General features: G+C 44.9%; 1 protein-coding gene across 3 annotated transcripts in view; it reads left to right on the plus strand.

Annotated features, from left to right (window-relative positions):
* ADAMTS17 (ADAM metallopeptidase with thrombospondin type 1 motif 17) overlaps window positions 1–24,145 on the plus strand; it is a 264,395-nt gene that overhangs the window by 14,473 nt on the left and 225,777 nt on the right. For all 3 annotated transcript variants that reach the window (XM_054042918.1, XM_054042919.1, XM_054042920.1), the window contains exons 3-4: window positions 3,067–3,232; window positions 22,494–22,666. In XM_054042918.1, the coding sequence (XP_053898893.1) occupies window positions 3,067–3,232; window positions 22,494–22,666 (339 nt within the window). The remainder of the gene's footprint in view (window positions 1–3,066; window positions 3,233–22,493; window positions 22,667–24,145) is intronic.

Here is a 24,145-nt window from a genome sequence, read left to right on the forward strand (position 1 = left end):
CTGAACGCAGCCTGAGCCCTTTTTAAGTCAAGCTAACGTGCACTAAAGGCCAATCTAGCAGGCGCTGGATTTATAGGCGCCTTCCAGTCGACTCCAGTAGAAGTTGGATCAGACCCTTAGTTGCGTAGCATACTTTCAAGGGATCATATTGGGTAAAAAGTCCTAGTTTTAAAACTGTTTATTTTATAGTAATCTAAATAATTGATGAATCAGTGCAGTTAAAGTCGGTACGTATTCTCACGAAACCAGATTGTCAACACACACCTTTTCTCCCCGGGGTTAGTAATCTCCAGGGGGGTGAGTAAAAACTGAGAGTGTTTTAAAAGATTCAGGCTAGGATGAGATCCTCACCCTACTCTGTCCCCTCTGTGCCAGTTAAAGGATCAGCATGGCTTAAAGGGGCTCTAATAAGTACTGGATCTGGCTGGTAGAGGATTCCCCTGGTGCAGGAAGTGTGGAAGACCAACTTGGAGCACCCCCTCGCAAACCCAGCATAAGAATCTGGGCTGGTGGTAGGGCTACAGTTGGAGCACTGCAAACACTTGGGGCTGTGCTGTGGCCCCGAGGGCAGCCTGGGGAGGCTGCTTGTATTCAGACAGGCCTCAGGGCCGTCTATGTTACTCCAAGGGCAGCAGCGAAGGTCATAATTGGGAGAACACAAAGCCAGCCTAATCTCTCCTTCCCTAGGCAGGTAGAATCTCACCCCTCTTCTACTTCTGATGTTTGTTGACTTGGTTGCAGTTTGTTCAGCTGGGGCAATGAGAGTAGCAGAGTAAGGCTCACTTCTGTTTACAAACATTTTTCCTGGCCTGGCTCTTGTGAGCTCGCAAAGACTGTTCACTAACAATGCTGGAGACTGGTTCAATCCCATTAAAATAACTGGTTCCCTTGAAATGATCAAAATAATCATTTCGCTTATTGGTCACAAAATGTAAACGTGGGGCACAGCCTGCCTGAGAGTGCAGCACCCCTTTGGAATTGTGCGTACCCCGATTTTATAATGGCTATCTGTGCATCGATATGTGGTTATAACCCGTCTCCTTTGTGCATCTTTTCAGAACAGCTTAGAGCCATGTTCATACTAACTTTTTTGTTTTGAAAACGAAGTCCTCCCCCAGGCCTCCCTTTTTCCATCTTCCAAGTGTCCTTGAGGAATTAATAAAATGTGTGACTTTAGAGGAGGAAAAAATCAAGACTTCCCTGTAGGTCATACGTTGCCACTCTAAGACAGTTTTATTTGTGCAGTAAAATCTCTTGGTTGTTCTTGGCAAAAGTTCTGTTGAAACTGAGACCTTCAGTCCACCTGTATCCTTGTCTGCTCTGGTGTGGGGCTTGTGTGTAGGTTGGTTGTCTGTTGGGCTACAACTGGTACTAGTCCATTTTGGGTAGAATATTCAGGACACAGAGTTGATTTAATTCTGCTTAAAATATTGTGGAAACAGGACCTAAATATTGGGTTTCTTCAGCTTTCATGGCAAGTAATGCCTGGTACTTTTTCCTCCATTGATCTCAAAGCACTTTATGAAGGAGTTCAGTATCATTATCCCCATTTTAAGGATGGGAAAACTGAGGCACAAAGTGAGGTGAGTTGCCTAATGTCATGCAGTAGGCCAGTAGCAGACCAAGGAATAGAAGCCAGGTCTAAGTCCCTGTCTAGTGCTCTGTCCACTTGGCAACACTGCAAATAGGCAAGGCCATGTTCTGTTAAGAGGCATGTAGAATGCAATGGACATCCCGTTAACTTTGTGTTCTGGAAATGAAGCGAAGAGGATCAAAGACATAAACAATTTTATCATGTAGACCGTGACGATCAGATTCCATAAGTAGGGAAATCTACTCTGGCATGCCTGAGAGATGCAGCTCTTTCCTTTTATAGGAGTGGGGGGTTCATGCTGAGTAACAGTAAATGTACAAACTTAGTGTTTCAGATAAAGTCCGGCAAAGAAAAAGGCCAATGAGCGTTTATTACTGGCATCTTCAGAGTTGTTAAAAAAGAAGAGCCCCTGACTGTCTGGATGAGTGTCTGAAGCACGTTCAGCTTTATCCAAACTGTAAGAGGCTTCATCCTTTCCATTATCATTCATCTCTCAACCCCACCAGATCTTTTTCCCTTTCCTCGGCTCTGGCCTTCTGACTCATCCAACACTTGTGTCCTTTCCAGCGCACTTGGCTCTCTGGCTGATCCACTAGCCTGTACTTGGTGGTTCCCATTTCTACCCCCCTTATGGTTCTCTATCTTCTTAACCTCCAGTAGTGTCCCCCCATTCCTCCCCCAGCTATTACGGGTACTCCACAAAACGCTAGACCAGTTTGCTAGGTGAGAATCTGGCCCGGTATTTATACTTTGGGGACGCCGTAGGGTTTTTCTAGCTTTTCTGAGCTAGTTTGTTCATCCCAAGACCATATGTCCCTGGTCTGTTTCATCTGTGAAACCATGCAGTATTTGAACACCGAGTTCTGCCCATCTCCTTTTGCTATACCAGGGTTGTTCTGTTGCTAGTTCTTTCTCTCATCTAGTTTTTAAATATCAGTGGAGCTTTCACCTCTTCTTGTCAGAGACTCTTCTAGCTCCATAGTTTTAATATATCCTAATATTGAGAAGGTTTTTTTCCCTGATGTTCATAAAGTGTTTTTATAAAATTTTAGGAAAATGCATATTTGTGCTCCCACAACTTTGAAAGGAACAGATTTTTCCAGTCCGACCTCCGTGTTAGCTGCTAAATACTTTGAGGCAGGGACCATCTCTTTGTTATGTATGTACAGCACCTAGCACACTGGAGCTTCTAGATGCTACAGTAATACAAATAATTAATACTCTTACCTTCCACTCAAACACATAAACAATGGGTGGAATCTGTGGGCTGTGTCATGCTGATGAGACTAGATCATTGTCTTGGTCCCTTCTGGGCTTAAAACGTACGTATACTCACAGATGAGCTTGAAAATGCATTGCTGTGAAGTGATCTGGTGGGAATAAGAAAAGCACTGAGTCAGCACAATGAGATCTAGGAAGTACAAATAGTTAAGACGCCAAAGGAACTAATATTTTTTCCCCTGTGTGGACAGATTGGCTATATCCAGATTGGAACAGAACAGCTGCTAATACAGCCTGTAAATATCTCGGAGACCTCATTCAGTGGAAGAGAGCATTTCATCAGGCACAAACGATCCTCAAAATCCACCTATCCTGCTAAGGCCCAGGTCCCTGCCGAGCACTGCAAAGTCATATCAGGTGAGTTTGAGAAAAGGCACGAGATCAGCTGCGTGAATGCATTACAGTCACCACTGTTGTTCTGTCAAAGGTCTGTGTTCACTGGTGCTCCAACTCTGAATTTTAGGACAGTGAGAGGTAGTGATGAATGACATGTGGTGATGGATCATGCTGCGACTTCAGGTAGAGAGGGTTTAAATGTCAGTTATGCAGATACAAAGATAAATAGACCCATATGCCGGGTATCTTTTAAACCCTATGTTTAAATAATTGAAAAATAAATATGGTCTAAACCAGGGGTAGGCAACCTATGGCACGCGTGCCCGAAGGCGGCACGTGAGCTGATTTTCAGTGGCACTGACACTGCCCGGGTCCTGGCCACCGGTCCGGGGGGCTCTGCATTTTAATTTAATTTTAAATGAAGCTTCTTAAACATTTTAAAAACCTTATTTACTTTACATACAACAATAGTTTAGTTATATATTATAGACTTATAGAAAGAGACCGTCTAAAACCGTTAAAATGTATGACTGGCACGCGAAACCTTACATTAGAGTGAATGAATAAATGAAGACTGGGCACACGACTTCTGAAAGGTTGCCAACCCCTGGTCTAAACCTTTGCCTAAATGGGTTTCTTTGAGTTACACTGTAACAAGAGAATGTGAAGAATGATTGTAACAGGCTAGAGAATTAGGAGCCCTGGTTTCTATGCCTGTCTCCCGGCATTCTGACCTTGGACAAATCTCTTAACCTCACTGTGTTTGAGCTTCCTCATCTCTTAATTGGTTAGAACAATACTTGCCCGTGTTGCGAATGTGGATGCTTGTGAAGTGCTGTGAGATCCTGATTGAAGACACTTTACAATGTTCCACTTTTAACAGGCTGATCTTACAGCATCTTAAGTCAATGGGAGTTTTGTCAATTGAGGTCGGTGGGAACAGGATCAGGCCCTGCCTGAGAAAACTCTCTCATTTACACTCCTAGCTTTGTAAGTTATTTATGAATGAAGAAGATTCAAAGGTGCCTCTTGCAGAGCGTGATCCCAGGAAATTGTTTGTAGGGAGGAAAAGGTGTATTCCCTCAGAGTCTGGAATGCATAATCGGAATATCTGGTAGAGGGGAGAGATGGGCAGAATTAATTTTTGGTAAAAATTGTACAAAATTTAAAAATAGTCAGTTTGTCCTCCCCACATTTTATCTATCTGAATTCAGACTGTTGGAGCAGCCCACCTTTTAATATGAACAGTGATGCAAGTTATGCAGCCAGATGAGCAAACTTATTTCTCATTGAATTTGTAAATGCTTATGTGAATCTGAAATTGCCAGTACAGTGGTTTGAACCAGATTTCACACCTGAAATCTGGCTTGGCTTTGGTTTCTGCTGCTTGATTTTTCAGCGTGACGTTCTCGGCAAATTTTGGCTGATCTATTTTAGAAGTCAAGATCTTTTTAAAATGGATGCTCACAAAAACTGTTTTCCTTTTGATCATGTACGATAAATGAAATGACCTATTTGGATGTCCTGCTTTCCTGGAGATGAGTCTCAGGGAGCTTCTGGCGCTCTCTAGCCCTGTGAACCCAGGTTGGCGCTCCAAGTGAATGTGGTGGTCTCCTCCTTTGCAGCAGCCTCTTTTGCAAACATTTTTCAACACCTCTGTATTTGTACCTTCCGAGTCATTTTGGTGTGTGTGCATGTGTCTGTCTTCTGTGGGGTTTATAGGCTTTAACTGGAGGATAGCGTCTGAACCAGAACCCCAATCCAAGCCCTGGGGATGATGGTTATTTGATATCAACCCTAGATCTGATTGTTGTGAATAGAGCATATCTCTCTAAGGTGCTGAACCCAACTCCTAGTGCCCCTTAACTAGGTGGGGTTTGGATTCTGAACCCAAATTGTGCTCCTCATTCCTATCTCTGGAATCCCTGTCTACATGTATAATGACTGAGGGAGGAGAGAGTCTGCTGAAATCACTGGGTGTTCGGGAAGTTCTGAATTGCCAGTCTTTAATGATAACAGAGTGGGATCATGTTAGAACTATTTTTTTATTAAACAAAAAGGAGGACAGATGGGGTTTATTGCTTATATAATTACATCCTCAAGTTCTCCATTGGGATAAGAGAGAACAAGAATCTCATTTAATCAGTGGCACTTGTGTTCTTCATTAACATTTCTCTACCTATTGATATTTTCCTCCACTCTTTCCTCACACCCCTTTTTACCTCTTCAGTCACCCCAGGGGAATAAAAGCCAAAAGCTTGGTAAGTGTATCCACTTGGAGAGTTTTGTGCCTATGAGCCCCTGCAAATTGTCTCAGCCTTTCAGTACGTAGGAACTGTACTGAAAACATTGAACAAATGCAGCTGTTCTCCCCCGCCCCGTTCTATTTTTTGTTTGATGTTAATAAGAAAACAGCTGGTGATATTAAAATACATCTTCTTGGAATCTCTGAGGGTATGAATGTGTGTTCAGTGACCATGTCCTGGCTTCTCCCATTTTTAAGACCCAGGGCCAGATTTTCAGCTAGTGTAAACTGACGTAGTATTGACTTCAGTGGAGCTCTGTCAGTTCACACTAGCTGGGGATCTGTCCTAGAAGGCTGAACACACCGGTTCCTTGTATACTCTGCAAAACCTGGTCTCGTTTCGTGAGCAGCACGATGTGCCTGTGTTTTGTTCCCCTTACCTCTTTCCCATGCTTCCCATCATTCCTGATCCGCACCTCTTGTACTGGGTGAACGCTGTGCTGGGTGGAGCAGTGGTAGATAACTGCACATGCTGTGTGGACTCTTTTATGCTGTGTTGCTGTGGAGCAATCAGGGAAGCAGTAGATATGGGAGTTGAGGGGATCAGGAGTAGAGTTTATCAAGTACTCTGGGCAGAGTAGAGAAGATCTGGAGCTGTCATGGGACATTCAGGGTGGCAGACATGGAGGTCACCAATACTGAAACCAGCATGCTATAGGAAAGGCAGTTGCAGTTAGACTTGGGGAGCTGGAGGGATTGTGGTGAGGGGGACAGAGGGCCTCAGAAAGTTTGCATATCCTCTTGTTAAAGGATGCCACATTTGGGGATTTAACCTTTAGAAATTAGCTCATTAATTTAGATAGTCAGCACTGGTTGATTAGTTGCCAGTTGTTGACAGAATGTGGTTTGAAGCAGAGACCCTGTTTTCTCTTGTGTGTTGTATAGAGCTGAGCTCTTACCTCACCAGTGGCGGCTGTTTTGATGGGTTCAGACCCCCAAACCCTGGCTCCAAACACCCCTGAACTGTGGGGAGAACAAGACCTTGATCAGAATTCTGCAGCTTGGGATCATCCCTAGTGAGGATGACACGTCTCCTACCAGAGATTGCTTTTGCACATACAACGTTTTGGACCTCTCAGGCTTTCCAGAAAAGATTTGACAGCTACGTGCTGTAGTTACTGCATCTCTATTACTTACAGCAAATACAATTTTTACTACTGTAGTATAAACAATAGTTTAAACTGTGCTTGCAGGAAAACAGCCTATGCGCGTTCAGTGTTGCCCATTACCACTCATTATTCATCTACACCTTCATTCTTATAGCCCACTGAGACGCAGTGAGTTGCCACTGCAGAATTAAAGCCAGTTCTGCATGATGCAGAGCTTCATTTGCTCCATTGGAGTCCAGGGAACCCAGAACTTTGCAATATTGGGCTCCTTGTTCATTTACAGCTTTTTGATGGTGTTCAATACCATAGTATCTGAGCACCTTGCAGCCTTTTGCGAATCTATCCTCACAACATTCAGGTGAAGTAGGTCAGTGTCAACCCCATGAGGGAGATTAAGAGCCTGATCCAAACCTGTTGAAGTTGATGGAAAGTCTCCCATTGACTTAATGGGCTTTGGATCTGATCCTAGGTGACCTGCCCCAGGTCACACAGGGAGTCTGTGACAGCTGGGAACAGCCCAAACCTCTTGAATCCCAGTCCTGGACGTTGACCCACAAGACTGTCCTTCCGCTCTGGCAAGGTTCATCTTGTGTGCCGCATTACGGGATTGAGTTTGTAAACCTGCCAGGTGGAAGTGAAGCTCAAATGTACAATGTAGGAATCTTCTGCTGGTTCAAGCAGCCGCTGCCACAAGTTGCAATGTCAGAAAATAATGGAATTGCTCGTGGGTCTTCCTGCGTAAAAGCAAACTCCTGAATGTTTTTCATTGTTGCAGGAAAGAAATGTAAGTCATGGTTGTTAATAGGCTTAGCACACTAATGACCTAATTGACTTCTGTCTGGTTTGGATTAACTTTTGTGCACAAGGAGTTTAGAAACAGAAAAAAATAATAATCCTCTCTGCCACACTGAGGTCCATTCCTAGTGAAACGGCATGGAAATGATATGCGAGCGGCTTGCTTCCAAGCTTTCTCATGGGAATAAAAGACCTCATTACTTAGAACTAAGGAACTGTCCAGATTTCCATTAGGGACCCGAGTTTGCAGTGACTTGTAACTTGGCTGTCAAATATCACACCGGCTGAAAATTGGCGGGCACGCTCAGAGACTGCAAGTGTTGAAGAAATATGTTTAGACGCTATAAATTTTATATATACTTCCATAGTGTGGAACTGTATATTGTGTATACATACCAACACTCAGGCATGTGCAAATATAAATTAAAGGGTTTATTGTTTTAAGCTCTGGGAGTGCCACGTTTTTGAATATTTACCAATTCTTAGTTGTTTTTTTCATGCGTTCTTAGAACTTACCAAAGCTGCTCTTTTTGTTTAGTTTTTCCTTCTGAACCTTTGTAACTCGGTGGACGGTAAAGGGAGCTAGCGCCACTTGGATTATTATTTTGTTTTCGGGGGTAAAAAAAATAAAATAAGGGAAGCTTCAGATGATGAGGTTTTAAATAGCAATGATTCTACCTTCCACCTTTGAAAAGGGTAAAGCGGGATGGGTCCTGCTCCCAGGGAATGGGAGGTCTTGGGGGTGGGGGGAGAGGGGGTTAGGTGCTGCCCCCAGGAGGGAAACCTGAGGAGGAATGGCAGAGTGAAATTGCTCCATGGCCACCCCATAGCCGCTGCTCCTGTCCCCTTGTGCTGCCTGGGCTTATCTCCTGGAGCCAGGTTTTGCAACCTGGCACGGGGGTCACGTTGCAGTGCCATTGAGGTTTGGCCTGCCCTCCCTTCCCCCCCACCCCCACACGCTGGAGGGTCAGCTGGGCTAAATTTGAGCGGTGCACGTACTCACAGCACCACTCCCTCAAATTTGGCCCAGCTGCCCTCCTGTTAGTGGGGGCTAGGGCCAAACCTGAGCGGTGCTGTGACCTCCATGCACCAGGGGCAAGGTTGCAACACCTGGAGCAGGAAGCCGAGCCCAGCCAGCCATGTGGGACAGGAGGTTTGGGGGGTCAGAGCAGGACAGTCCCATGAAACCTGGGACTGTTAGGAGATAGGAATTACTGATCATACATGTGGGACCAGTGCAAGTAGATGCCAGTGGAAGGATTCCCACTGGCTGCAATGCCTGTAACGTGTCACCGTACTCACCTGTAAAGACGCATGTCAGCTGGCTCCGGGGGGAGGGGGAGTGCGTATAAGAAGAAAGCAAAATAAATTAACGTAGAAGAAAGGGAAAGCAAAAATGCCCCATCTGGGGGGTTCACCTGTGACTGGTAGGTGTGGAACCCGACCCTTCCCAAAGCAAATGCGTCGTCCTTCCCCTGAGGATCTGTGCAAGGGGAGAGGGAAACTGAGCTGAACTGCTCCCTGGGGACTCTGTAAGGGTTGTCATTAGACATCTGTAAAATGTCACCTTTAGTCCAACTGGTGCCAGTGACGCTCCCACAGGCTACACTGCACAGGTGACCCTTGTTCCTCTTCCGAGAGGCACCGGGGTAACTTGCTGGGAGTCAAATTACTTCTGGAATAACATGTGGAGGGGACAGTGGCCAGTCTGAATACCGGCCCATGCTGATGCTACATTGGCAGTATGCATACTGCCAGTGTTCTTAACATGGCTTGTCTGGAGCATTTAGTACATAGATATGAAAGCGTACACATGCATAAATAGATGCCCCTGCATTCCTATGTCATCCATCATACTGTGCCCAAACTGTAGGGCTAATCATGGCCCCCAAGATTTGTGCATGGAACACCTTATCTGAACAGGAGTGGGGGCTTAGCGCCTCCCTCTTCCCCCCCCCCCCCCAGCAGCATCTCCATTCCCCACCCACCCCAGATCCCACGTAGGTCTATGCAGTGGACCGGGAATGGACAGCATGCAAGCCAGGGAGAGCAAGGGGTAGGGCTGGTGGGGGGACCAATAATCCCACGTCACCAGCCCTGTGATGCTCACGGTGGAAAGGTAATATATTCTTGTGCTTTATTTTCCATGGCCTTTTCTCTGTGGGATTCTCCTTTTCGAAGTGGGTCCACTGGAACTATGCTCCCGATGACAAGGGTCAGAGATGCTGCGGGGTGTCCTGGGCTCCCACTGGTTCCCTTTCTCCCCTAGAATCCATTGGGTTTGTGGGCAGCTCTTCGATCCATCTTCCTCTGAGATAAGTCTACAAGAGGGAATCTTTTCAGGTTCCCCCTCCCTTTGCCACTGGCTCTCCTGGGTTTTCCTACACTGGGGAGTAATTTGGCCCTGTATGTAGAAAGTTAATCTGATGATTCCATCTTTGGTGTACAACACATTCTTACCCCGGGCCTAATTGTACAGGGGTTAGATGCAGAATTCATGTATGGAGCAAAACCTTGTTATAATGCCCTGATCTATGCTGTCAGGGTGGGTGGCACCCTCTAATGGGTGGTACCAGATCGTTGAGTCATTTTCTTAACAGCTTGCTTATTAATGTTAATAATTTGGGGCTTATAGCTGCTAGTGTGATACAATCAGGGTCTGGACCCTTATTGTGGTAGGCACTATAATAATGAAAATATGGTCTCTACACTAAAGAGCTTACGTCTCTGGCAACGGTGGATACAGCCACCAAACTGGAAAACCACAACACAGCAGAGAGACAGTTCTAATGCGTGCAATATGTCGTGATCTCAGCTGCCTAGCCAGTAACCTGTCTGTTCTGTCATTGTTTGCCTTTCCCTAAAGTTCCGGTTCATGAGTTTGTGGCCTTCAGCATGGGAAAGCCAGTCGGCTTAAACAGTAACTGTCCTGTTGAAATACAGGACAAAAGTGCAATGACATTTCTGCCTGACTCTATCAATACCCCCAAATGTAGCTACCCAGTGATGTCACCTGAGCAAAATTAGCCTTTGCATCAAATTTTCAAATGCACCAAAGTCCCATTTTCAAAAGTGACTTGGGGTGTGCAGTAACCGTCCCTTGTGGCTATTGCTACGGTACAGTGAAAGTCCCAAAGTACTACTAGAACTCACTATGTCGACAAGCCCTCAGTCCCCTTGAAAATCAGTTGTATTTAGGAGCCTAAGGGCCACATTTCTGCAGGATTTTGCTTCTTAAGCACTTAGAGCTTTTGAAAATGTTACCGTTTCGTATCAGCCACTAGGTATTGTATGAAGTCTCGTTGAACCCTCAAATGGCAATATAAAAACTAGGCTTGTGCTATGTCATTTTAATATTTATTTAGAGTCTCATTACAGTTGTTAGAGAGAGAGGGGGGCCCACAAACATAACCTATTACATATAATGAGCCAGATTCTTAGCTGGTGGACATAGGCCTAGCTCCATTAACTTCAGTAGCACTACACCGATTTAGTCTAGCTGAAAACCTGGCTCAATGTATTTGGCATATTTCATATGCCATCAACAATCCAGTGCATGGGGAAAGGATTTTCTCAAGGTTTCTTGGAGGGCAGGGGAAAATCCATATTAAAAAGATAGAATCTAGCCACATTACGAAATAGTAATCTCTCTTAACCAGCTCATAAAATGTTCTGTTTCTTCGGGAAATGTAAAGTTCCCTAATAACTTTTCCAAAAGTCTCTGGTGATATATTAAGGTCTCTCTACGTTGAAGGGACTGGATATAAAATACAGCCCAGGAGCATGAAAGAGAGCAGATTGTCTTTGGATGAAAGGTTATTATTTAATGCTTATGACACAGACCCCATAAATTACTCCTAAATGCAAGTCTGTCTTAAAGCTCATTGTTCAGCTAAATGAACCACAGATTTCATGTAATGCCCGCAAATGTGCTGCGTGGAGAGCAGCAAATAAGAGGAAAAACAAAGAAAATCAACATATTTGTATTCACAAAATAACAATGGGGTTTCTTCTCGCCTTCAGTTTCTTGCAATCCAATTGAACAGCGCTGGTAATAGTTTAAATAGGTGCTAGTTTTCAGGCATCAAATGTGTGGACCATTGTCCTCAAACAGGTATAAATTGTGTTAGTCGTATGATGAATTTCCCCATCTTTAATCATTGTCTCTTAGCTGTGTTTTCTCTGCAGGTTTGACTTGGTCTGAAGTAGCAGTTGTTATGGCCAAAAAACCAAGTGTACTAAAAATAGAGAGATGGAATGCAACCTGTGTTAGCCCATATTAGGAAGCCTCTGCTGAAATATTAAAAAGAAGATTTCAACAATAAGCAGTGCTGAGGGTGTAATTTAATTACGTTTGCAGGCATTAAAAGCATTTACATTAGCACTAACCAGATCCTGCAAACCTGATGGATAGCCCTAGCTTTCTGAATAGCAATTTTGGAGCTGAACTAACATCAAGTCAGAGACCTCTTCTTGTTGGTAAATATCAGCCTTAGGACCATTTCACCACTGGTTTGGGAGTGTTTCTTTTCCATTAGCTGTGGTGTAGGTGACGACAGCACTGATCCATGCTGTGTGAAACTCCGAGCACAAGTACAGCAGTTATAAAGCAGAGCAGGGAGTGGCCCTGCGTTCTTGTCCCTCACTGGCCAAGTGCAAAAGAGAAGCAAACAGATGGCATCCAAATATAAGCACGGTGTAGATTCTTTCCCACCCACTGGGGATCTGGTCAGAGTAGAGCTGTTCTACTCCCTTGTTCAGCTCCTAGTAAAAGTTAGCGTGAGATTCCTTTGTAGCTTAACAAAATTTAAACTGGCAGGTGCTAATGAGCTAAAAAGTTGGGTGACATAGTCCTTTATTTCAGGATGCTGCTGTTCCTTCTATTGTCCCTCTGAAGAAGAAGGCAGTCCAGGTGGATTGTAGGAAGCTATTAGATATCGCATAGCATTTTAGTTGAAGAAAGATTTCTGTTAATCATAACGAAAGCATCACACCTAGGGAATAGAGCCAGGAACTGGGAATCAGGATTCTCCTGGGTTCTAGTCCCAGCTAGGCCATTGACTCATGACCTTCAGCAGATCATTTGGTCTAATCTTGGGCACCTCTATTTTTGAGTGGCCAATGCTAGAACGCCTCTGAGGTGATTTTCCCCCCCACACCCCTAAGGATCTTAACAGCTGCAGATTTCTTTGTTGTTTGGAGCTATAGGTGCCGGGCCCCCCCAGCTATCTAATATTGGGCACCCCAAAACAGAGGCACTCCAAATCAAAGGCCATTTTGAAAATTTGGAGCTTAACCTCTCTCTCTGAGGCCCAATTTCCTTATTTGTAAAATGGGGCTAATAATACGGAGCTGGCAGGGGTGTTGTGAAGCTTAAATTGGCTCTGGAAAGTGCCTTCATAAGTTGGCAGCTTCTTTCTCAGCCGATCTGCTGCCTGTGTAATCCTACAGATCTGCTTACATTAGGGATTAAAAATAACTATTCTGCTAGTGCTGCAGAGCCGGCACTGTTATGGGGATTCACTTCTGGCTTGTGCAGAAGTGTTACGTTTCACGTGCAGGGCTTTCAGTTCTATCGCTGTAGCTCCAGGGGCGATAGCAGGGTGGCAGAGTGCCAGTCCAGGGGACCACACTCTGCCCTCAATAGATGTGTAGCCCCTGGTTGGGTGGAATCTCTTCTGTCTCTCTCAGCCCCACCAGGAGTGATAATAGGTCGGCTGTAAGAGCTCAGGCTGCGTTTGTCGGGCTGACATTCGCAAAAAGACTCTTGGTTAAACTAAGCATGTTTGCTGAAGACTCACTAAGACAAAATAAACCTGGAACCCCGTGATGTCATTTTTGTGGTAATTTTTCATGGCATGTTAATGTTAGTTGAGCACTTTGAGATCCTGGGCTGCAAAGGCCTGTGCAAGTATATTGTTTATTATTGAACTAAATTCTTCACGTGTCATGCCTAGGTTTGACGTTTCATAGGCTATACACTCCCAGCGGATCCAACTTTGTTATTTGTGTGTGTTCTAGTAGCTTCCAAAAGGCTCCAGGCAAGATTGTCTCGTACTGCATGTTTGTGCAGTGACCGACGCCACCTCTGCCCTCAAACAATTTACAATCCAATTGGATAGCACAGACGACGAGTGGGAGGGGAAACTGAGGCACGGAGACGAGAAATGACTTGCCTCAGGTCGCTCAGCAGGTCAGTGGCAAAGCTAGGAATAGTTGTCCACTAGACGATGCTGCTGCTCCGTATTAATTTTAATATGTCTCCTCTGGCTGGGATCTTATAAGGTAGGCTGTGTTTCTTGTTGGACTGAGACCTCCGAAGAAAACCCTGGTGGCATAGGAAGAAGTGGTGGTGGTAATTCAGGCATTTGCAGCCTTTCCTTTAAGCCTCTGTCGGACCATTGATCCAATAAGATATCAGGGGGCATTGTGCTTACCGAGGTGCTGTCCTTTAGATAAGTCATGAGGACGAGGGTCTGGTCACATGTTGCTGGAGATGAATGGCATTTTGACAAGAGTAAGGGTGTTGGCTTTGGGGTGCTGGCTACATTCCAACTTGGGTAATCAGAGTCACTCAAGAAAATTTCTTTTGCAGCTTGAAAATGGGTTGCAGAGTCCATTACTTCCTCTCACAAACTCTTGGGTGCCGCCATCTTCCCCCTCAGCCAGTAGCCAGTGAAGTGACGTGTATCCCCCCAAAGTGCTGAACAAATGAGGATACCTTTGTGAAGTGACTTGTGCTGAAAATTGCTGTATAAAGAAAAGTAATAGCTTTTGATGTTTTTGGTGGGGGAGATGTAGTGATCTATTCTCCTAAAGCCTAATCCTGCAAATTGCCGAGTGTCCTTAGCTGCCGTTGCCGTCAGCAAGAGTCGAGGCTGTGTGACACTTTGAAGAATAAATTGCTTACTCTGCCTAGCGTGAATACACAAATCACCTGGTACCAGACCTGTGATGGAGAGCAGAATTAAAACAGAGAGTTGTGTAGGTGCTGTGTTTCTCTCTTCTCCCCCCCAACCCCCCAGTCCTGTTCTTTCACAAACAGGAGAGGTAACAGGTGGGTTGGGGGGAAGGGTGATCAGTTTGACCTGCATTGTGTATCATTTCCCAGAGGGAATTTCCTTCTGCTGCCTTCTACACGAGCAGAGGGGACTCCAGGCACAACATAACCAACAAACTCTTCAGTTTGTATGGGGAATGATGCACCGGAAATGATATTGATGAAGGATAAACGATGATTGTTAAACCTCGCCTTGTTGGCTGCTGCTAGCCATGTGACTCTGCGAAGCGTCCGCCTGCCAGACCCAAGGTTTGAAAGCAGGTTTCCGATCCTAGTGCGTGGGGCAGTTTGCGCGGAGCGTGTGCGTGGCGGAGGTGACGAGGACTCCGTGTTCCATTGGGAGGCAGGCACGGGCTCTGCCAGCTCCTACAGCAGTGTCTGAGGATTTTTTCTGAATGGCTGTTAGTGTCCGGTTTCCACAGTGGGAGGGAGACCCGGCCGTGTGTCTAAGTAGAGTTCACCTCCTGCTGAGGTTTTGGCTGCATTTTCCCTGCACCTTCTCCATGGACACCCCATCCATGGTCCCACAGAGTTGCAAAACCTCCTTTAAGGACAGGCTGTTGGTGGTCAGGCCTAGCGGTTAGTCAGGAGCCTAGCACCAGAGCCGGGGTCAGAGCAAGGTGCCGAAGGTCAGAGCCGAAGCAGGAGTTGGGGTAGGGTGTCGGAGCGAGGCAGGAACTGGGAGCAGATGGAGGTCTGGGATAAGGAGGACAGGAACCAGGAAGGGAGGCAGGGCTCAGGAGTCAGTCAAGTAGGCCGCATCCACAGTCACAGCCAGGCAAGGATTCGCTTAGTTGCTCAGACCTCTTCCTGCGCCTCTTTTCGGTTTAAGTAGAGCGTCCCAACCAGCCGGTGGGACTGGACAACTCCCCCAGTCAGGAGCTTTGTGGGTGGGGCCCTTTGCAAGCTAGAGCTTGGCTGGCTTACTTCTCCACTGGTTCAGGTGAGCTGCTGGGTGAGGGCCAGGGTCTGAACCCTGCCTGCGTACCCGTGGGCCCGAGGTCGAAGCCTGCGATCCCTCGTATCTCCTCATCAGTCTCCTTACCTCGTACCTCCTGTCGGGTCTCTGCTCAGCGTCCCCTTACGGTTCCCTGATTTTCAGCCTTTGCCCCTGACTCCTGTTCCGGTTTGTTCATTTGTTGCCCCAAGATTTCAGTAGTGGCTTGGGTTCAGTGGTTCCACGGTTGAGGGGGCGGCCCTTTAGTTCTGGGCGAGGGGGTGGCCCTGTCTCACTACACACAGTAGGTCCAGAAACAGTTACTTAGCTTCCTTTCCAGCGGGAGGAAAGGTGCCAAGGAACCACTTGTCAGTAGTGGAGCAGGGAGGAAAATCTCTGGCGTTAATGTGCTTTCTCTTCAGGATTGCTGTGGTTTTTGAAGAAAAAAAAAATCTAACTCTGTTCCTCTGTATGTGAAACCTGCAGCTGCAAGGTAGCTGACATGCAGAGGGCCTGATAGAAAGCCCAAGGGAAGCAGTGGGAATCTTTCCATTGACATCCATGACCTTTGGATCAGATCCAGTGTGGTAGAACATCTGCAGTGAAATTGGAATTCACACCTCTGTATCAGCCTGCACTGTAACAGCCTTCCTGTGATGCCTTCTTTAGAGTGGCATGTGTACTGCATCCCGTTCAGCGTAGTAACATATTCACTGAATGCTCTGCCAGCTACGGCAAGTTCTTTGGAAACCTAAAACGGGGGCTTAGTGAATCCATAGCATGTCTGAATCTCTTTCGCTTATAAATGCCAGCAGTTAGATACCTGGGTTTAGCAACCAGGGCATTGATTCACATGGCGTTTGTGCATTCACCTCAGTACTACTGAGCTGTCGGGCTTTTTCGAAGAAGTTGTTCAATAAACAATTTGAGAGCTGCTTTGCCATCGAAACTAAACCAAGAGTGAAAGATGCAAGAGCAACGTGCTCAGGTTAAATCCATGTATCTTTAAATCAATACCCTATGCTGTGTTTCTGGCAGCCCCGTGAGATTATTCAGTCTAACAATGGAACACGCATGTACTTTGTTTAGATTTTGCTTTTCCCTCTTCTTGGGAAGTGAACCTAGACATGCAAATTTCCCTTTTGTTTCTAGTTAACCTCACCTCCTGGCCCTCAAGCACAGCAGCCGTTGTACTCTCTGGGTTGCAAACACCTCCAGGGAAGGTAAAACCCAAACAAACTCCCTCTTACCCCCACCTTTTTGTAGGTACATAGTTTTCAAAAACTATTTAATGGATTTTTATTTTTTTTACTATTAGATTCTGAAAACTTTCATTTAATGTAAAGTTTGGGTCTAGACTACCTGAGAATGGCCCTGAAAAATAACTTCTGTGTCTATTGTATTAAATTCAGAATTGATCCTCTTTTAAAGGAATAGTTGGATTTCCATTCTTTTGGTATCCCACTTTTTAAATGATACGTCATGGAAAGGTCACCAAATTCTGTAGTTTTCACTACAGCAACATACATGAGGGACGAAAGGGGTGAGGCCCAGCGATGGGGGTGCCCTTAATGTTGTCACGCTAGCACGTAACATGGGCACCACAAAACTTGTAAGAACTGTTTGTTCAAATGAAGATTCTACTAAGCATTTAGTCTGTGTTTGAATGGCTGATGATATTTTAGTTTGGGATTTCATGTGCTCATGGAAGGATAATCCACTCAAGGTTCATACCTCAGATAGGACGACGGCAAGATCCCTCTACACTAGCTTGTTTCAGAGTGGGTGTTTTTTGGATACCTCTATTAAGTTATCCCAGTTATATTGGGTACAAGACACACACATCTGTGGGTGGATTTTCAGCTGTGGTCTCTAATCTTTTGTCCCCACTTTTAAGCTGTTTGTATCCATGACAGTTGGTTTGTACACTCCATTTGCATTCAAATGGGGTAGTTGTACATCTAACTCCCCCAGTTCAACATACAGATGCTGGCTTGTCTCGGTTATGCAGGCAAAAGTGGTTGCTTGTGTGGAAGCAGGGGTGTCCAGTGAGAGTCCAGTTTGGAGCTGTTGGCCCTGTGTGAGTATGGAAATGCTAATATAATTTCCTCAGCCAGCTGGTGGAGAAGGCATTTGTATAGCGATGAGTATCGTACAGAGCAAAGAGAACTTCGAGCAAAGCAGTTTACATTATTTAGCTTTACCCTAAATTAGGGTATCGCTCTAAGTTGTCCATTGACCATCAAAGCTCTTCGTGGATTGACGCTGATTCCTCTGTTTCCCCTAATATATTTAGCATTGGAAGTTCTTGGCGAGCTTAAGAGCCCAGATTCCCAAACTTATGTGAGGTCAGCCGAGTTTCAAGGTGAGCAGAGGGAGAGGTGATGAGGAGTTTGAGGTTGTGGATGGAAACCTTGTTAAAGTTGGCCAACCCAAGTGAACTTCCGGGAGAAGGGTGTTGATTCTGTGCAAATTGAGACTTCCCAGAGGTTTGCACGACTGCCCACCCCCAGAAACACATTGGTCAAATTTTTGCACAGCTGCAGTTTCACAACCTTGTACAAGAATGCAGCAAGTGGGATCTACAAACCTTAGCCAGTTTCTAAACCTACCGCTGAAGGACAGATGAGCAGCAGAGCAGGTGATTGTCGTATGCCCCCCCGGACACCAGCCTCGCCCCCGAGAGCTCAGGTTGTGCTCTAATGCAATGGGCATACTTTTCCCTTGACCCATGAGTGGCTTCTTTTCCACCAAGAGTGAGAAAGCGGAGTGAACAGTGAGAACCGTGAGTGCTCTGACTTTATTGTTCTTTTGCTTAGGCATTTTTCACAGTTCAGTCATTGCCACACTCAGACTTCTTGACTCAAGTCCAGTGCCGCCCCTATTAATAGCAGTCACTTTGGGTTACGAGGCAAGAATGACCACCTAAAAAAGGAAGAGCTTTAGTAATAGCAAAGTGTGGGGGAAAGTTCTTAAAGGAATATTTAAAAATTCCACAAAAGCCGCCTCATAGTTGTGTCACCAGCAAGGAACAAGTGGGCAGTGGATGCGAAGGGCCTCAGAATGCCAGCTGGGATGAGGGCCAGCTCCCTGCACGAAAGAGCTATTCCGCTTGTCTGGGGATGCAGAGGATCGCCCAGCATAACCAAGCTGTATGATTTTTTTCCCTCCAGCTGTAGCGGGTCGTCTGAAAATCTTTGGGACCCAACAGGGCTGCCAGCTCTGCATTTTCCCTACCTGGCTGCTAGACAATATTTTGTCATTCCTGGCTCAGATCTGCAAGACGTGTGTGTGTGGGGGGGAAAAGAGCACAGGAGACCAGTGGGTCAGGAAAAGTGGGTGGCGCTGGCTGGAAAGAGGCATGACCAGCACATGTGCTGTTTCAGCATCTCTTCAGCAACCTCCACTGGCGCAACTTGAAACTGCTTCTCCACAGTAGAAACCTTGAGGAAAGGCAACAGAGAGACCCTCTTCTAAATCCCCACTTCAGCATAGTGTCAAGGCTGGTGCAAGGAATTATGCCCTTCTGTTCCAGCTAGGTGACCCTGGAGGTTTCACCAAGAGGCTTGTCTCTGTAATATAAAAGTGTACTTGCTTTGGGGGAGCAGTAGGAGGAGATTAGATCTTAGCTTACTTTATGAAGCAAAGAACTTTTACTACTGGCTTGCTAATTCAGGGAGAAACGCTGAGAGAGAGAGAATCTAAAATGGCAAGAGAGAGGTTTGACTCTTTCCAAAGGCAGGGCAGAAAAAAGCTAGTGGACATTACCCAAATCCTTTGCAATTAGGTGTGGTGCCTTTTTAAATGTCAGGCATTCCCCCTGCACATACAGTATTTGTGCTGAAAGGCGTCTGCTGTCCAGACAGGTAGATTCCAGGTGTACATAGGTGATCTGGATTTCGTTCTTTATGTCCTATGTCCTGTCTTGCACTGTGTGAAACGTGAGCCCCTCAGTTCTCAGCTGTGTGTTTTTTAATTCCATAGACTTCGAGAAAGATCTTTCTTACCTTACTTGGTTCCCTGAAACACAAAGTTGCTTATAACTGGCTCATTGCATCTACATGCAGGAATGTCCAAGTGTTCTTTTAAATGCAATTTTATTGCAAAAACCATCTGTCCACCTAATGCTTGATGCAGAAATTACTGGGTGAGGATCTCTGGCCATGTGCTATGCAGGCTACCAAAACTAGGTGATCATAATGATCCCTTTTGGCGTTAAAATGCATGAATCTAATCCAATGCACTGCATATCCTTCCTGCAGTCTGTATTGGCTTCTGCTGTATTTTATGGCAACCGTGTAAAAACGTTCTTGCATTTGACTCTGGCCCACGCTGCTGTGTGATTTATATTTATAGCACACTTCAAAATGAGTGTGTTTAATTTGAGAGGGGGGAAGTTAAAAATGATCTAAGGTATGTTCCTTTCAGTGTTAAAGGCTTAGGGCCAGATTTTTAACTGGTGTCAGTCAGCCTAGCACAGTGGAGCTAGGCTGTGTCACACCAGCTTAAGATCTGTCCCTTGAGTTCATTAGGGAATTACAAGGACTTCGATTCTATTGGGGAAATGCTGCCCAGTAAGATGCCACTCACCAGGAGGTGGTTCAGAAATGCCAACTATCGCTTGGAAATGTTTTTAATGGAATGAATCTCCTGCAGCCCAGCGTACATATTTATATGCTAACCATTAAGGTGCTGCGGCTCAGGACGAGTGACTCTGTGGACGGACAGAGAGAACACAGAAGCTTATTCACTGAAGTTGAGTGAAGTCATCTCCCTTTCAGTGCTGGCAAGTTGAAGGGGTGCTCAACTCTCCTACTTTCTAATATTCACAGTCAGTCCATTTTTATTTCGTTTCCCAGGCACTCAAGAATGTACAGCTCTGCTCCTCTGCGGGCAGCTTTGTAATGATTGCATGGTTTTCTGTAACTGCTGTGCAGTCTGTGGTACTACAAACCTCTGGAAGGGCTTGTTTTCCTCCTAGCCGGCAGCGTGTAGATCCTCATTATTTGTGGGCACCTGGAGACGTAATTAACCCTTCTGGCTTACACAGAGAGTCCTGTCTATCTTGTTATCTGCAACAGGGTATTTCCAAAGTGCATTTAAAAAAAAAATCGAACGTCATGGCTGTTTTCTCAGTTTAAAAAAATGCACCAAGTGCTGACAGTTGATGCCTAAGGGACAAAAGCCTGCGCAGAGCAGTGCTGGAATGACTGCCAGACAACTGTGAGCGAGGCTGGGATGAACATGTGTGAATGTGTGCATTGATGAGATGGAATGAATGTATGAATGAACAGAAGTGCTGGTGTCAGTTTCAGGTGGGCATGAGGAAGCTTAACAACCATTGGCGTCTGGCCGCCTGAATAAAACAGATTCATTCAGGGGAAACGGACTATCGGGATGCTAGCATATTTACCAGACTGGTACTGTAGGGCAATTCAAGCTGAATTATGTAAGAGAGCTAGTAAACAGACTCTGGAAAACCAGCATCATAGAATAAACATTGTAAACCGGAATCTTCACATTGCAGAATGTTGCTTTCCCAGGCAAGTCCCACAATAGAAGGTGCTCAGAAGAAATCGGTTTTTCTCAACAACTAAACAGTAAAACTCTCTGCTCTGGAAAGCAAGACAGTGTGTTTTTAGAATGCCCTTGCTCTTCGATTTATTTACAGTGTGAAATAAAATTATGTCCACTTTATTGTCAGATAAGACATGTACTCTATCAATGCTTTGTATGGGAACGTACGGGCAGATTCTGCCACCCTGATGGGGAACTTTACTCCGTGGATTGTGCCCATATTCCACAAGTAGTGCCATGATTGTAGTGGAAGTACTCACATGAGCAAGGTTTGCAGAACCTTTACTACAATATTTTTCACCCTTAGCACTAAGCACAAGTGCTAATAATTTCAGTGAATACTGGGATTTGGTATCTTACATATAGCAGAATAAATTGTTTCTCGGTACTCATTTGCTTTTTTTTCATTTTACAACTGAAAATTTGAATACACTTTGACTGTAATGAGGAGTAGAGCTTTAACGTCACATCTGTGTCCAGCTTGTCCCTTATTCATTCGTCAGATGCTTTACACATCTCTCCCTGAGCTGTGAAATGTATAACATTTCTCGTCTTTGAAGGGGGCAGTTTATTAATGTATTTGTCACTTGGCCTTTGCTTTAATTTCCTCACTGAAGTGATTAAGTTCACACCATCTAGTATTTATTTTTCCTTGTATAGTAGCTGACAATTGCTTCATCTCAGGACTCCCTCAAAATGGTTCTGGTTTTCTTAGACCTGTAGAATTTTAGGCCAAAAGGGACCGTTATGTTCATCTAGTCTAACCTCATGCATATTTCAGGCTATAGATTTCACCCAGTGATTTCTAGCCCAGCAACTCAGATTTTTTCTAAAGGAAAAAAAGACTCCAAGTGATGGAGAATCTACCACATCCTTTGGTAATCTGTTCCAATGGCTAAATAACATTTAATGTCATGTGCATTTTTAAAGTGCACCAATCGTAACAGCAGCCCCAGGAGTAGAACTTCTTTGGCTAAAACAAAACCTTCAGAGGGTAGAAGATAGAGAAAATTCCCCAAATTGTCATTCAGCACTCATCCCATAGTTGTCTAATGCTGCCCCATCCTGAATCTGGCCTATGTGACCTTTCTTCAGCAGACCTTCCGTGACTATCATTTGGTTCCATTAAAATGTGCAGATGCTTTTGTTTAGGAGCAGGATTTTCAGTTTCTGCTGTTCTTGCGACAGGGCGATTCCTTTTCTAGTTCAACTGCAACTTATTCTCTACATTCTGCTTTTTTTTTTATTCACTCTTTTACAGTACATCCATCTTCCCCCCCCTTCTCTCTTTTCATAGATTTTCATGGTCTGATACATGCATAACTGCGTGCGTGCATTTGTATCTATAATGGAAACTCCTGATTGGTTCCACTGATGGAAACTTAATTTAATTAAAGGCCAATCCATTTGGAGGGAAGTCTCAGCTACAGCATGGTACATGTTACTGTGAGCTACCTGCTAGAGCTAGAGGAGCCTTTAATATCTACTTTATTTTCTAGAAAAGAAGAGACAAAAGAAGATGAAACCAGTGAATGACTGGAGAGAGCGAAGAAATGCCATCCGACTCACCAATGAGTATACAGTAGAAACCCTGGTAGTGGCTGATGCTGATATGGTGCAATACCATGGTGCTGAGGCAGCCCAAAGGTTCATCCTCACCGTTATGAACATGGTACGTATTCACTTTGTTCTTGGAGAATGAGTCAATTGTTCTGGTCTACAATGTGCTCAGGGTGGGGTTCATTTTGAGGCTGAGGGCTGAACCGGATCTCCAGTTTGAATTTGACACTGGTGAACTTTTGAGAGTATCTGAGCTAGATCTGGGAAAACATCCCCTTTTCTGTGTTTAGGTCTGACCTGAGCTGTAGGGGTGATTGTGAATCTGAAAATTCAGATCTGAACCTCCTTGGCCCTATGGAAATCAAACTGGTTTGAGATCCTAGTTCAGGTTGAACTGATCTCTTCCAGGGAAACCTCGTTCTCCACTCCAAGTCTGGGGTGTCCATTCATGGTATCTGATAACTGTCTTCTCAACAGCTGGACATGCAGAAGCTGTGTTCCCACACTGATTTGTAAGGTGTTCAGAATATTGCTTCCCTAAGCGCTTTTATTTTCTAAACAGTAACTGGGATAATTCACTGGTTCCTGGGTGGGTCTGTGGTGATTACAAGTTGTCTTGTTTGTGCTTTTAGCTTTGGGACTCCGCTCTGTTTTCCTCTGTGAATTTCACATCTGAGTCACTTGCAAAAACCCTCTTAAGTCAAGCTGAGTTGCTCATAATTGTGCGTGTAAATGTATATAACACCCACAAAGTACAGCTGGGCAGGGATGTGACATAACTTTCTACTTGTGATAAAAGTATTGGAATGCTCTCACTTGGGCACTGCTCAGTGATCTCATTTGACATGCACACTAAAAATGTTTTCCCTTAAGAGCTTGGAAAATTCTGCACCCTTTTCTTTTCTTTTCTTTTTGTGGGAACATTGTGCTTATTGTGTATTGTGCATTTCTCTTCCTTCATCCTCTATAACTAGGTATTTTTCCTTAAAACCATTGACAAAGATACTTTCATCAGAGTTGTCTTGCTACTGGCGACTTCTCCAGCTGAAGTCCTAGTCCCTTTTCACGGCAGCTTGTTGTCTAACAAGGAAGCTTCTGACGTTAGTTGTTGAAACAAGGAGTAGGGGAGCTTTTAAGAAGGTGTTTCTATGCCGATGCCTGTTTAATAGGAGGGATAAGAGGACTTGAGATGGAGTCTGAACCGAAATCCCAGATCCAGACTTTTGGGGAGTTTGGTTCTGGAACTAAATGTTGTAGATCTCCTCTGTTTCTGTAATGGTCTAAATCAAATACCAGGATCCTAATGATGGAGAAGTTGGGATCCAAATTGGAAATTTGGGTCTTGGACTCCTATATAAAGAAAAAGCACAAAAATAACCCAACGGGAAATGGAATTTTCCAATTGGGACAGATTATTCCATTACTGGCCATAGATAGACATCTGATCTGATCTGCCATGGCACTTCCTGGGTTCCTAAAGATTTCCATGGAGCATCTGTTTTTGAAAAGTGGAGTGGTAAACTGGAATAGTACAAAACAACAAGGAGTCCAGTGGCACCTTAAAGACTAACAGACTTATTTGGGCATAAGA

The sequence above is a fragment of the Malaclemys terrapin genome, chromosome 10 (genome assembly GCF_027887155.1).
Source record: "Malaclemys terrapin pileata isolate rMalTer1 chromosome 10, rMalTer1.hap1, whole genome shotgun sequence".
NCBI lineage: Eukaryota > Metazoa > Chordata > Testudines > Emydidae > Malaclemys > Malaclemys terrapin.